The 16,046-nt window shown below is 43.3% G+C and overlaps 1 protein-coding gene across 2 annotated transcripts in view; it reads left to right on the top strand.

The window, feature by feature from the left end:
* LOC110505382 (peroxidasin) overlaps positions 1-16,046 on the top strand; it is an 89,973-nt gene that overhangs the window by 13,699 nt on the left and 60,228 nt on the right. For both annotated transcript variants that reach the window (XM_021584564.2, XM_021584563.2), the window contains exons 2-3: positions 12,555-12,626; positions 14,092-14,163. In XM_021584564.2, the coding sequence (XP_021440239.2) occupies positions 12,555-12,626; positions 14,092-14,163 (144 nt within the window). The remainder of the gene's footprint in view (positions 1-12,554; positions 12,627-14,091; positions 14,164-16,046) is intronic.

Genomic DNA, 16,046 nt, shown 5'->3' with positions numbered 1-16,046 from the left:
TATCTCTGTGCATTCTAATTGCCATCGATAAAATGTAATTGTGTTCATTGTCCGTGGCTCATGCCTGCCCATATCAAAACCGCACCGTCACCATGGGGGCACTCTGTTCACAACGTTGACATCAGCGAACCGCTCACCCACACGATGCCATACACGCTGTCTGCCATCTGCCTTGTACAGTTGAAACCGGGGTTCATCTGTGAAGAGCACACTTCTCCAGCGTGCCAGTGGCCATCGAAAGTGAGAATTTGCCCACTGAAGTCAGTTTATGAAGAAATTATTTGGTTGTGCAAACCCACAGTTTAATCAGCTGTTCGGGTGGCTGGTCTCAGACGATCCCGCAGGTGAAGAAGCCGGATGTGGAGGTTCTGGGCTAGTGTGGTTACACGTGGTCTGCGGTTGTGAGGCCGGTTGGACGTACTGCCAAATTCTCTAAGACAGCTTATGCCAGATAAATGAACATTAAATTATTTGGCAACAGCTCTGGTGGACATTCCTGCTGTCAGCATGCCAATTGCACTCTCCCTCAAAACTTGAGACATCTGTGGCACGTGTTGTGTGACAAAACTGCACGTTCTAGAGCAATTTTCCCAACCGTGGGTACTTGGCCTATCCACAGGGGGTACTTGAGAAGACTGATGAGACCATAGGTCTACTGGTTAAATGTACATGAGGGGGTACTTCAGGTGTACTCCGGGCAGAGCAAAATTCATTTGGTGATACAGTAAGCCAAAAAGGTTGGGAACCACTGTTTTAGAGTGACCTTTTATTGTCCCCAGCACAACGTGCACCTGTGTAATGATGATGCTGTTTAATCAGCTTCTTTATATGCCACACCTGTCAGGTGGATGGATTATCTTGGCAAAGGAGAAATGCTCACTAACAGGGATGTTAGTTAAACAAATTTGTGCACAACATTTGAGAGCATTTCTGAGAGATTTTATTTCAGCTCATGAAACATGGGACTAACACTTCACGTTGCATTTATATTTGTGTTCAGTATAAATGTATTCCCAGACAGTATGGACCTTGCTCTGTTATTATCAGTACACTGATTAAGGCAGGGTGGCACAGTTTATCTGTGTGGGCGCTGGGCGGTAGATCCAAGATACTTTCAGTTTGTTTTCCCTCTGGAGTCAAGCCAATGCATCCAAAAAGTTTGCACTGTATCAAAACTGTGTTGTGTTCAGGTTTCAATTTCCGACAGTATCTGCAGTGCCAAGACCGACAAGTATGTTTCTGCTGCTACATTGTGCACATTTTTTGGGGCTTCAGTGGCCTGATAAGCTTTAGAGTGGGAACAGCGCAATCAAAACATGGACTTGAGTTAATGGACTCTGGCAATGAAGCTTGTTCAAAAACCCTTCAATGAACATCAATAGGCAAAAAATAAGAACAATCTGAACAATCTCCTGCTGATGAAAGGTGTCTGCTGTGAAAGGTGTTTGCTGTGGAGTCAGTCAGACAGACAGACAGACAGACAGACAGGCTCAAGTAGCTGTTTATTGGAGGTCTGCCCGATATGTTCCTGTTGTTACTCCATGACCCTCCTCCACTTCCTCCCAGTCTTCTCACTACTCCATGACCCTCCTCCACTTCCTCCCAGTATTCTCACTACTCCATGACCCTCCTCCACTTCCTCCCAGTCTTCTCACTAATCCATGGTGATAAGCCACTGTGTCGAGCACTCTGGCTCCAGACGCTCCTTTATCTGGCATGGTAAACTCATTTACTGCTGGGATCACAATGCCATATTGTTCGTCTGTTGTTTATCATAGTCAGACAAACAACTGAGGGCTATTTGAGGAAGGATAATTTCGGGCCATTAATGTTAGAAGAATTACGCTCGTAAATGGTGAAGGTTTTGAATGTGAATTTGTAGGCCTACTAGTTGTCTTCAGTGAAACAGTCATTGCAGGACTGCTGTTTAGATGCTACTGTAGGAATATACTGTAATAGTAGGCTACACACACTTTAGGGGACAAGTGCTTCTGTTGACAAAGGCATAATTCATCCAACGCAATCAATAGAGGGTGTGGTCTACCTACCTGATACTGAAATGTATCTGAGACCAACAGCCATAAAGTGCTCCCTTGGTATTTCAGCCCTGACTTATTCTGCCCTTTTCCCATAAATACCGGGGTGATACCAGTATCACATTCTTTTTTCCATTTCTTTTTTCCACAGACCTTTTGCCACATTTCAGGCTTCAAACATAAAGATATAAAACTGTATTTTTTTGTGAAGAATCAACAACAAGTGGGACACAATCATGAAGTGGAACGACATTTATTGGATATTTCAAACTTTTCTAACAAATCAAAAACTGAAAAATTGGGCGTGCAAAATTATTCAGCCCCTTTACTTTCAGTGCAGCAAACTCTCTCCAGAAGTTCAGTGAGGATCTCTGAATGATCCTATGTTGACCTAAATGACTAATGATGATAAATACAATCCACCTGTGTGTAATCAAGTCTCCGTATAAATGCACCTGCACTGTGATAGTCTCAGAGGTCCGTTAAAAGCGCAGAGAGCATCATGAAGAACAAGGAACACACCAGGCAGGTCCGAGATACTGTTGTGGAGAAGTTTAAAGCCGGATTTGGATACAAAAAGATTTCCCAAGCTTTAAACATCCCAAGGAGCACTGCGCAAGCGATAATATTGAAATGGAAGGAGTATCAGACCACTGCAAATCTACCAAGACCTGGCCGTCCCTCTAAACTTTCAGCTCATACAAGAAGAAGACTGATCAGAGATGCAGCCAAGAGGCCCATGATCACTCTGGATGAACTGCAGAGATCTACAGCTGAGGTGGGAGACTCTGTCCATAGGACAACAATCAGTCGTATATTGCACAAATCTGGCCTTTATGGAAGAGTGGCAAGAAGAAAGCCATTTCTTAAAGATATCCATAAAAAGTGTTGTTTAAAGTTTGCCACAAGCCACCTGGGAGACACACCAAACGTGGAAGAAGGTGCTCTGGTCAGATGAAACCAAAATTGAACTTTTTGGCAACAATGCAAAATGTTATGTTTGGCGTAAAAGCAACACAGCTGAATACACCATCCCCACTGTCAAACATGGTGGTGGCAGCATCATGGTTTGGGCCTGCTTTTCTTCAGCAGGGACAGGGAAGATGGTTAAAATTGATGGGAAGATGGATGAAGCCAAATACAGGACCATTCTGGAAGAAAATCTGATGGAGTCTGCAAAAGACCTGAGACTGGGACGGAGATTTGTCTTCCAACAAGACAATGATCCAAAACATAAAGCAAAATCTACAATGGAATGGTTCAAAAATAAACATATCCAGGTGTTAGAATGGCCAAGTCAAAGTCCAGACCTGAATCCAATCGAGAATCTGTGGAAAGAACTGAAAACTGCTGTTCACAAATGCTCTCCATCCAACCTCACTGAGCTCGAGCTGTTTTGCAAGGAGGAATGGGAAAAAATGTCAGTCTCTCGATGTGCAAAACTGATAGAGACATACCCCAAGCGACTTACAGCTGTAATCGCAGCAAAAGGTGGCGCTACAAAGTATTAACTTAAGGGGGCTGAATAATTTTGCACGCCCAATTTTTCAGTTTTTGATTTGTTAAAAAGTTTGAAATATCCAATAAATGTCGTTCCACTTCATGATTGTGTCCCACTTGTTGTTGATTCTTCACAAAATAATACCGTTTTATATCTTTATGTTTGAAGCCTGAAATGTGGCAAAAGGTCGCAAAGTTCAAGGGGGCCGAATACTTTCGCAAGGCACTGTAAATATTGTGTGCTATAGCGTGGCAATTAAGTAAATGTGATTCTGGATGACAATATAATGTTTGTTTTCCAACATTAGGGCTGTTTTCCTAAAGAAGTTAAATCCGCTTCGTGTTCTACTTCCTTGCCACGATACTAGCGAATATCGCAATACTTGTATCGTCCCGGCCCTAATAAATACATACTATTTGGAGAATGTTGCTGTATGTCTATTTTGGACAGCGTTGTTGTAAGTAAGCTTTAGGGATTATCAGCCAAGTGCTTGGAGGAGAGAATGTGTGCGTGATGGATAGGTACACTTTGTCATTTGAGCTCTCCAACGTTTTTGTTCACTGCTTCACTCTGAGGGCACCCCATTAGTATTTTCTCACAAACACTTTTCAGCACCCTTTGGCTGGTTCTAGTGTCTGGATCTTGTAATGCTTTCCTGCCTAAATCTAACACACACACACACACACACACACACACACACACACACATACACACACCTCTACTTTCATGTTTGAGTTGTACAGGTACGAAGGTGCTGCCTGAACCAGCATGTAGCAGCCCCCAGAGCCCCTTGTCCCTTCACTCCTTCCCCGAGCCTGGCGGCTTCGGGTCAACCCCTGTTCCAGCATGCCTTGGCAGAGTTCTGCACTACCTAACTCCCAGGTTGGCTGCCTGTAGATGGGTCTCCCCTTCAAGGCATACAACTTAAAGTCTTTCTTCACCAACAGTTAGCGTCCATCTATAAACACCAGCTTTGTTAGGAAAGTGTGAATATCCATGGGCAGGGATGGGAGGTATGTAGAGTATGCATAGAAGCATGGCTGAGGAATGTTTCTACTGCTTCTGATGTATTTTGATAGGGAGGAGACTACTGTTGAAAAGTTTAGCTGTTTTGGAAACAGAAACGTTTCCTTTTGTCATTATTGCTTTGGGTATGTGGTCCATTATGCTTGCATTTCTTTTTCTATGCATTAATTGTATCCTAATATTAACCACATGGCTTATATTTACAACAGGTGTATAGCCTACCTGGCTGGCATGAAAATGAACTACGGGGAAAAGCGTCCTCCATTTGCTATTTAAATGCATAGATTATAGTCCATTCACGTTTATAGCCTACTACCATGTGCACATTGCTGCTCTTATAATGTTAAGAAACAGCCTAATAGTTTATCAACATTTTAAGCTAAACGTTATGATCTGCTGCGTAAGCCACATTGCACCAAAAATATTTTTTGATGCTAGTGGTTGTATTAATTTGGGATCTATCGCATCCCACAACTGTCCCAGACTATGTTTGGAATATTTATTTCTCACACAGAATAGAATAGGTCGGCTTTTGTACTATGGGGGATAGTAGATTGACATAGGCTAGTGCTTTTGCTGTTCGTTAGGCCAACTCATCTGGTTGGTTGATGAAAAGTATATGTGGACAGTTCTTCCAATATCTTTTATATGCACCTCGGCATTGGATAAGGACGCGCACAGTTGCATCCCCGATGTGTCTGTCTTCACTTGTAGCCTGTGAGAAATACCAGATCACGCGACAGAGAGCTGTGTGAGTGAGAGACGCTTCGGATTGCGCAGCACACTCAGGGACAAGGGCACAATGCAGCACTCTGGGCCGCAAAAGGCATGGATTTTTTGAGGGTGCATTATGGCCACATAGGGGATGCCTCCGTGAAATTCGAGGCATTATCAAGTGCTTGTCAAATTGTGAATGAGAGCCTATTGGAGTGTGTACAGCCTGTGCAAAAAACCAAAGCAAAACTAATGCCTTTCAAGTAACTTTTTTCTAAATCATTAGTCTCATCATGCAGCCTTAAAATGTGATAAAAATCGAAACATGTAGTTCAACGTTTGTAGAACAACTGAAGTAACATTAATAACTCTAAATGAAGCGTATAGGAGTACCTGTTTCTTTGTTACCCGCTTAACACAAAATGTGCACACTCCCTCAAATCATTTGGAGAAAATAGTTAGATTTTATTCAGCTTTGTTATATTGTATTCTTCATACTATAAAATAATATAAAATAATGCCACGGAATTATAAGAAAATCTTGTCTGCTAAATGAACTAGTGTAGCCCACAGCCATATGGCATAGCCACATCAGGACCTAACATAAGGACAACTCAGATAATGCTCTCCGTTCTTCTGAAATAGACTACATTTTCTTCATATCATGCTTTTTTTTTAGACCTGTCTAAAATAAATCATGGATTTATTAGACTTTTTAAAATGATTGTGGGCTATGTGTGGAAACCAGGAAATGCTAAATGTGTTTATGTTCATTAACGGTCCATTACTGTGAGACCGACAGTAATGTGCTTGACAATCACCGGCTGACAAAATGTTGTGACTGCCACAGCCCTAGTTATGACGGTTATTTTATTTTCATGACGGTCTTCACCCATAACCGTCGGTTATACGGTAATTGTGCCAGCCCTAAATGTTATGTTACTTGACTTTTGTTGATATTGAAGGGGCTGTAGATGGTCAGATATCAGAGAAGTATTTCTGATAGACGGTGAAAGGCGCTCAGCTGGCTTCCTGCTCCTCCTGCTCGACTCTAGCCAGTGGTGCACACAGCCTTGGTTGAGGCTCATATATGAAAGGAAGTGAATATTTAAAAAGTTGGGCTCCATAATTGGATCCATATGCAGGGATTTCACAGAGTGAGTGACCCATAATGTATAAATCAAATCAATTCAAATTGTATTTGTCACATGCGCCCGAATACAACACCTGACAGTGAAATGCTTACTTATAAGCCCTTAACCAACAATGCAGTTTTAAAAAATAACAAAAAAAGTAAGAGATAAGAATAACAAATAATTAAAGAGCAGCAGTAAATAACAATAGCAGGGCAATATAAACGGGGTACCGGTACAGAGTCAATGTGCGGGGGCACCGGTGTTGAGGTAATTGAACAGGCAGTAATATGTACATGTAGGTAGAGTTATTAAAGTGACTATGCATAGATAATAAAAGAGAGTAGCAGCAGCGTAGACAGGGGGGGGGGGGGCAATGCAAATAGTCTGGCTAGTCATTTGATTAGCTGTTCAGGAGTGTTATGGCTTGGGAGTAGAAGCTGTTTAGAAGCCTCTTGGACCTAGACTTGGCGCTCATAGGACAGTCTATGACTAGGGCGGCTGGAGTCTTTGGCGACTTTTAGGGCCTTCCTCTGACACCGCCTGGTATAGAGGTCCTGGATGTCAAGAAGCTTGGCCCCGTTCGCATTACCCACTGTAGTGCCTTGCGGTCAGAGGCCGAGCAGTTGCCATACCAGGCAGTGATGCAACCCGTCAGGATGCTCTCAATGGTGCAGCTGTAAAACCTTTTGAGGATCTGAGGACCCATGCCAAATATTTTCAGTCTCCTGAGGGGGAATAGGTTTTGTTGTGCCCTCTTCATGACTGTCTTGGTGGGCTTGGACCATGTTGATTTGTTGGTGACGTGGACGCCAAGGAAATTGAAGCTCTCAACCTGCTCCACTACAGCCCCATCGATGAGAATGGGGTCGTGCTCGGTCCTCCTTTTCTTGTAGTCCACAATCATCTCCTTTGTCTGGATCATGTTGAGGGAGAGGTTGTTGTCCTTGCACCACACAGTCAGGTCTCTGATCTCCTCCTTATTGTCTCATCGTTGTCGGTGATCAGAGTTGTTGTGTCATCGGTAAACTTAATGATGGTGTTGGAGTCGAGCCTGGCCATGCAGTCATGAGGGAACAGGGTGTACAGGAGAGGGCTGAGCACGCACCCCTGAGGAGCCCCTGTGTTGAGGTGCAGCGTGGCGTATGTGTTGTTACCTACTATTACCACCTGGGGGCGGCCCATCAGGAAGTCCAGGATCCAGTTGCAGAGGGAGGCACCTAGTCCCAGGTTCCCCAGCTTATTGATGAGCTTTGAGGGCACTATGGTGTTGAACGCTGAGCTGTCGTCAATGAATAGCATTCTCACATAGTGTTCCTTTTGCCCAGGTGTGAAAGGGCAGTGTGGAGTGCAATAGAGATTGCAACATCTGTGGATCTGTTGGTGCGGTATGCAAATTGGAGTGGGTCTAGGGTTTCTGGGATAATGGTGTTGATGTGGTCAAATTTGTCAAATTTGTCATTGGCTTCATCAATAACTGCATCGATGACGTCACCCCCACAGTGACCGTACATACATACCCCAACCAGAAACCATGGATTACAGGCAGCATCCGCGCTGAGCTAAAGGCTAGAGCTGCCGTTTTTAAAGAGCGGAACTCAAACCCGGAAACTTATTAGACGTCCCGCTATGTCCTCCGACTAACCATCAAACAGGCAAAGCATCAATACAGGACTAAGATTGAGTCGTACTACACCGTCTCTGACGCTCGTCTTATGTGTCAGGGCCTACAAACCATTACAGACCACAAAGGGAAGCACAGCCGAGAGCTGCCCAGTGACACGAGCCTACCAGACAAGCTAAACTACTTTTATGCTCGCTTCGAGGCAAATAACACTGAAACATGCATGAGAGCACCAGCTGTACCGGACGACTGTGTAATCACGCTCTCCGCAGCCGATGTGAGTAAGACCTTTGGACAGGTCAACATTCACAAGGCCGCAGGGCCAGGCTGACCAACTAGCAGTGTCTTCACTGACATTTTCAACCTCTCCCTGTCTGAGTCTGTAATATCAACATGTTTTAAGCAGACCACCATAGTGCCTGTGCTCAAGAACACTAAGGCAACCTGACTAAATGACTACCAACCCACACTCACGTCTCCTGCCATCCAGGACCTCTGTACCAGACGGTGTCAGAGGAAGGCCCTAAAAATTGTCAAAGACTCCAGCCACCCTAGTCATAGACTTTTTTTCTCTCCTACCACACGGCAAGCGGTACCAGAGCGCCAAGTCTACGTCCAAGAGTTTTCTAAAAAGCTTCTACCCCCAAGCCATAAGACTCCTGAACATCTAGTCAAATGGCTGTCCATTTGAATCTATTTTGACTATTCACACTGCCCCCCCACCCTCCCCACCACTGCCACTCTCTGTTGTCATCCATGGATAGTCACTTTAATTAACTCTGCCTACATGTAACCAGTGCCCCGCGCATTGACTCTGTACCGACACCCCACTGTATGTATTGCTATTTTTCTTTACTGCTCCTCTTTAATTACTTGTTACTTTTATCTGCACTGTTGGTTAGGAGTTCGTAAGTAAGCATTTCACTATAAGGTCTACTACACCTGTTGTTTTCTGCACATGTGACTAATACAATTTGATTTGATTTGCCTCTGATCTGGTGGACTCACTAAACACACACACTTCTTTTGTAAATGTTGTAAATGAGTGTTGGAGCCCCTGGCTATCCATAAATAAAAAGAAAAAAAGAAAATGGTGCCGTCAGGTTTGCTTAATATAAGGAATATGGAATTATTTGTTAATTTTCTTTTGATTATTATGTATAATTTAAATAAAATACCTGTATACTTTCACTCAAGTAGTATTTTACTGTGTGACTTTCACCTCTACTTGAGTCATTTTCTATTAAGGTATCTTTACTTTTACTCAAGTATGGCAATTGAGTACTTTTTCCACCACTGATTAAATCAATTTGAAAGCCCCAGATAGGGTACACAAGTGTCACAAATTGATTTGCAATGACTCCAGTGATATCGTAATTTCAACATGTTTATTGTATAAAATGGTAGGCTACAGTAGTCTACGTAGGTATATAAATCAATAGGCTAATCGATGGCCAACAGATGCAAATGTATCATTCTCCACATGTAACGTCATTTTCATTCCTTTTCCCATAACAGCTGCGCTCGAGACCCAATAACTGAGCGTAAAACCCTTCGCTTCAAATGGTTTTCCATAAACTGACGATATTAGAATGCAGTTTAAACCACCTCCGAGCAAATGTATCTAATGCGCTCTAGAACACCTAAAGTCGTTTTCCTGTTGTCCCTGTTATTTCTTGACACGCATCAGTTCTAGCGCGTTAATATGTTTTATGGAAAAAGGGTTTGGAAATAGGTGTCTCTGTAATGACAATCTAAATAGTCTACCTACACCTGGTAAAAAATTGTCACGAAGTGCAAGGTCCTGCTCTGTCGCCTCTCACTCAGATGACTCTGCTGCCTGCTGCAGCGCTCAGTCTCAAAGCACACACACCCCTCCGGCCCTCCCCACCGCTCACTCACTCACTCAGTCTCTCTCTCACTCACTCAGCAACAAGCTGCTTGATAGTCAGCAACAAGAAGCTTGATAGTCAGCAATAACATGCTTGATAGTCAGCAGCAGCAGGTAACAGTGAAATATATATTTGTAAGAAATTTACATGGCGGCCGCAGTGCAATTTAGGAGAAGCCAAAAAACCCGAACCCGCGACCAATATATTTTCACCCGCAACATCGTTTTCAAAGCAACAGGAAATGCGCTCCTTGAGTGACAGGGGGCGGGGCTAGATCTGGTTGGAAATCGCCATGGAGAGAGAGGGAGGGAGAGAGATGCATTGCGTTGGCAATGTTAACATATGTTTCCCATGCCAAGGGGGAGAGGGATTACTCAAGTAGCGGTGTAAACCATAAAAATGGTTTACACACAGCATATCACATTTCACAAACCATACATTCAAATACCGTTATATTAGGTAAAGTAAAAACCCAAACCAGTCCTTGCATCAATACCGGTATATCATAAAATACAGTATACCGCCCAGCCCTAGCACTGGTAACTAGTAGGGCCGGGATGATACAGGAAGCAGACCAAACTCTTGAAAACAGGAAACTCTTCGGTCCTTTAAAAACCTGCTGTATGTAAAATATTTTGTGCTATAGCTTGGAAATTAAATAAATGTGACTCTGGATGACAACGTTTGTTTCCAACATTAGGGCTATTTTTCTAAAGAAGTTCAATCCGATTTGTGTTTTGTTTCCTTGCCACGATACTAACGAGTATCGTGATACTGGTATCATCCCAGCCCTAGTAACTAGGCAACATTAATGCAAAGCAGATACAGAACAAATGTGAATAAGAACCCCATGTTTCAGATGGAATTCACAGCACTGAATAGTCGACTGTCTTAGAGAAGACCATGTCAGCAAAGGTGAAAGAATGGACACAGAACTCACATCTTTACTGACAAAGTAGAAAGACAGTTTGAATGCTTGAAATGACTTTACTCCCAGTTACCCACTCAGCAACACTTAGAGAAGGTGTCACTGGAATGACTCTGTTAGTGGAGCATGTGGGCGTATTTTGACCTGGAGTCAGTCAGTGAAGGTTAAGGTCATTACAGAGTAGCTGATGATTGATTTCTATTACTCATGGTTGAATGTGGGTAGCTGGGGGATTGATTTAGCATTCCGTCTCCTACATTTAGAGATTAAAGATATCTGTGTTGTGTCTCCAACTATCAGTAATGAAGGTAAGACCCAGATGCAGACAACGTCGAATTAACAAAGGTTTAATAATCCAACAGGGGTAGGCAATAGACAGGTCAAGGCAGGCAGGGGTCAGTAAACCAGAGGTGGGGCAACGGTACCGGACGGCAGGCAGGCTCAGGGTCAGGGTAGGCAGAGGTCAATAATCCAGAGGTGGAGCAAAGTTACAGGTCGGCAGGCAGGCTCAGGGTCAGGCAGGCGGGCTCAGAGTCAGGACAGGCAAGGGTCAAAACCAGGAGGACGAGAAAAAGAGAGACTGGGGAAATCAGGAGCTGAGACACAAAAATGCTGGTTAACTTGACAAACAAGACGAACTGGCAACAGAGAACACAGGTACAAATACACAGGGGATAATGTGGAAGATGGGCGACACCTGGAGAGGGGTGGAGACAATCACAAAGACAGGTGAAACAGATCAGGGAGTGACACCAACACCATCTTGTCTTGCCTCTCTTACTGTGGCTGGACTCTGTCTTCTGGACTGGGTTGTGGTCCTTGTTGTTAGTGTTTTGCAGCAAGGCTATCTGCTCTTTGTTCTTAACACCCAATTATGGCCCGTCTGAGGACAATGACTTGTATGACAATGTAATGTGATGACAGGAAAATAGGAATCATTTCAAGGCAGCAGCAACAAACCCTAACTTCTCTCTTGTGCCCCTCAGTATGTCATTCATATGGATAGCTGGTTCCACTTACAGAGCGTTTTTTCTCTCCGTCTTATGAAAATACTTTTGGCAAATTACTCAGTTGAAGGTCGAATGACTTAAGAGGCTAAGTTCCACAAGCATAACTTCATTGTTTAGCAATGTTCCCATTTCACTGAATGAGACAACGTGCATCTAGCTCTATATGGGTTAAGTACTTAACCCTATTATGGCCTACCCACCTCGTTTAGTTACAAACCAAATAGTGTTTCAGTGAAGGGTTAGGGGCCTATCAGGATAAGGTATATGTCATAATGGACATGAGTGGTTAGTGTCATGACATGATATCGTCACTGTATAATGAGAGGGTCGAATAAAGTGATAGGCTACTAAACTCCCTCGTCTCCCTGACAGCCATGACAAATCTCTTCATTGTTCGCTTTAGGGCAATGTTAAGTAAACCATTCCCCATTATTACACCTTCACGAATGGCATTCCTGTAATATGAGTAATGTGACTATTATTCATGCTTTATAATAAACACTGTTTAGTGGAGATTCCTAAGGGGTTTGGATACACATGGAATATACTGAAGTATATTATAGTCATTGTATCAGCCTGTTTCCTCATAGCCATCAGCGGGTAAAAACTTTTCCATGTTGATGATTGGTTGGACAGACTCGATTGTCTCAATGTTGTTCATGACTGGGTTTCCTGTTTTTCCCTCCATAGAGACCTGAGGTTCAACAAAATCAAGGACTTACAGTCTGGCTCCTTCAAACGTCTAAAGAACCTCAACACGCTGTAAGTCTCCCTCCTTCCTCCCTCCTTTGTCTATTCCCCTACACACTCAGCAATTGAAAAGAGTGTAACTGACTTGGTTACCGGAGAACTCACTGCAAATGCATTTTAACAGAGCATACACAATTATGTAATCGCCATGGATCAGGAGTCAACTACTTCTGTAAGCCACATCTCTTCCCATAAACACCCAGTTCTCTTTGTTTATCTTTTGTCCCAAGACTCAGAAACACGTCACATCATTAGTGGTCCCTGGAAAGTCCTGTAGCCAGTCATTCAGTCCACACACATGAACACTGAGTGGCAGATTCTTGCTCTCCGTTCTGCTGTTCTTTCACACATGTAGGTCACCTCATAATCTGTGAGGAATTTATTTTTCCCCTTCACTCTCCCAGCCATTTATCATGGCCCAGCCCTGCTAGCCTACAGTCAGCCATGTGGCAGGGATCAGCCTATGAGGCTAGTGTATGAATATGAAGAGCTGTCCATGGAGAAAGGTAGGGCCAGGGAATGTTAAGAAAGAGAAAGACCAGATGAGATTTTCCTACGGTATCAGACCGACCGGCTAGCCATGTAGTCTATGGAGCTCCGTGTTTCATAGAGGACTCTTCACGGCTTCAACCTCCTGCTCACAGACTGAAAAATAACACAGGATCTAAAGCTTGCCGGTCTTTCAACTGGGTAGACAGTTCAATTATTAGTGTCTCAGGCAGACTGAAATAGATGTCTGGCTCCTACATGAAGGCAAGACTGGAGGGGCCTACTGCCTGTATTTTTCTGGTTCAGTCTGTGACAGACTGTGTCTAGCTGTCACTCTGAACATTGATTATACAATAGTGTATGTAGAGTTCATCAGTTTTTAAGTTGAAAGAAAAATCCAAGGCAGGATGCAAAGGCCCCTGGGACAGCATCCATCACCAACATTTTCAAAAGAAGCCAATTGAGGCCAAATGTTTTTAGGCAAAAAAGCAAGGTGAAGAGGCATGTTCTGCCCAATTAATGTTCTGCTTATACATATCATACCCTTTTCCAAAACAGATTTTTCTGCATTAATTCCCGTTTCTATGGCACTAAGTTCAGGGATCACCAACTCAGGCCTTTATTGGAAAAGGATATTGTAGTGTTGCAGAAAGTCTATGACAGCCATTATTGATCCTTGTCCAGATTCTACCCCATAGATCTGGCAGCCATTATAAATGCAGAACAAATTGTGACAGTGTGTAGGATTCAAACCAGATGCTCTATAGAACAGCTACAATGTGCCAGGGATCTGAACTATATTATGTACTCTGGAAGGTTGAACTCTGTTTAGACTGGCATTGACCTAGAATTAGATCTTGACACAATAGTACGCCAGCATGGACAATTTTCAACTTGTTTCTACTAGTCTGTATGGATTCACTTTGTGTAAGTGTAATACTCCATTGGTTAGGTCTTTCAAATAATGGCCATTCTCTTGACTTCACAGCCTCCTCAACAACAACCATATCAGACGGATTCCCAGAGGAACCTTTGAAGACCTGGAAAACCTCAAATATCTGTGAGTTGTTATGCTTTTATGTCAATGTTATTCTCTTCTGAATGTCAAGTCACTGATCGATTGTTTTCATTGAAACAGTGTTTGGCAGCCATCTTCTCTGACAGGCCCAATAGGCAAAGAGTTTTTGTTCAAGTTTCACCCTGTTCCTCGTCGGCTGATGATAAAGCATGGCGAAACCTGTCTAGGACTTCTGTCTGGAAACAAAACTAAAACACACCATGTGGCTGTAAATTGGACGTTGCTAGTCAGAACAGAACAAGTGTGTTACTGTGGTAAATGAAATGAAGTAAGACAAGAAAAGAAAAGAACCCCCATTGTCTAATCCTCTGTACTTATCTGTCTCCGCGTGGTGACCTGAAGGCAATGACGAGAACAGAGGTGGGCTTGAGCAGCAGTCAGGCAACACATAGCCTTGGGTTGCTGCAGTATGGTTTAATTGAACGTTTTAATGTCACATGTACAAGTACAGTGAAATGCCTTTCTTGCAAGCGCTAACCCCAACAATGCAGTAATCAATAACAATGTAATACTAAAAAGATAACAAAAACACGCAATAAATAAAAATAAGAAGAGCACGTAAGTAAGCATACTATATACAGGGCCACTCCAATACCATGACTCTGTAGTCCTTAAGCCATTTTGCCACAACTTTGGAAGTATGTTTGGGGTCATTGTCCATTTGGAAGACCCATTTGCGACCAAACCTTAACTTCCTGACTGATGTCTTGAGATGTTGCTTCAATATATCCACTTAATTTTCCTTCCTCATGCGGCCATCTATTTTGTGAAGTGCACCAGTCCCTCCTGCAGCAAATCACCCCCACAACATGCTTCACGGTTGGGATGGTGTTCTTCGGCTTGCAAGCCTCCCCCTTTTTCCTCCAAACATAACGATGGTGATTATGGCCAAACAGTTCTATTTTTGTTTCATCAGACCAGAGGACATTTCTCCAAAAAGTATGATCTTTGTCCCCATGTGCAGTTGCAAACCGTAGTCTGGCTTTTTATGGCGGTTTTGGAGCAGTGGCTTCTTTTTTCCTGAGCGGCCTACCAGGTTATTTTTATTTTATTTTTTTCACCTTTATTTAACCAGGTAGGCTAGTTGAGAACAAGTTCTCATTTACTACTAAGACCTGGCCAAGATAAAGCAAAGCAGTGTGATACAAACAACAACACAGTGTTACACATAAACAAGCATGCAGTCAATAACACAATAGAAAAAAACGTTGTAGCGTGAGGAGGTAGGCAATAAATAGGCTATAGTAGCGAAGTAATTACAATTTAGCAGATTAACACTGGAGTGATAAATGAGCAGATGACGATGTGCAAGTAGAGATACTGGTGTGTAAAAGAGCAGAAAAGTAAATAAAAACAATATGGGGATGAGGTAGGTAGAGTGGGTGGGCTATTTATTGATGCAGCGATTGGTTAGCTGCTCAGAAAGCTGATGTTTAAAGTTAGTGAGGGAAATATAAGTCTCCAGCTTCAGCATTTTTTGCAATTCGTTCCAGTCACTGGCAGCAGAGAACTGGAAGGAAAGGTGGCCGAAGGAGGTGTTGACTTTGGGGATGAACAGTGAGATATACCTGCTGGAGCACGTGCTACGGGTGGGTGTTGTTATCGTGACCAGTGAGCTGAGATAAGGCAGAGCTTTACCTAGCATAGACCTGGAGCAAGTGGGTCTGGCGACGAATATGTAGCGAGGGCCAGCCGACTAGAGCATACAAGTTGCAGTGGTGGGTGGTATAAGGGGCTTTGGTAACAAAACGGATGGCATCGTGATAGACTGCATCCAGTTTGCTGAGTAGAGTTTTGGAAGCTATTTTGTAGATGACATCGCCGAAGTCGAGGATCGGTAGGATAGTCAGTTTTACTAGGGTAAG

Source organism: Oncorhynchus mykiss, chromosome 25 (genome assembly GCF_013265735.2).
Source record: "Oncorhynchus mykiss isolate Arlee chromosome 25, USDA_OmykA_1.1, whole genome shotgun sequence".
Lineage (NCBI taxonomy): Eukaryota > Metazoa > Chordata > Actinopteri > Salmoniformes > Salmonidae > Oncorhynchus > Oncorhynchus mykiss.
This window is presented reverse-complemented; position numbering and strand designations above follow the sequence as displayed.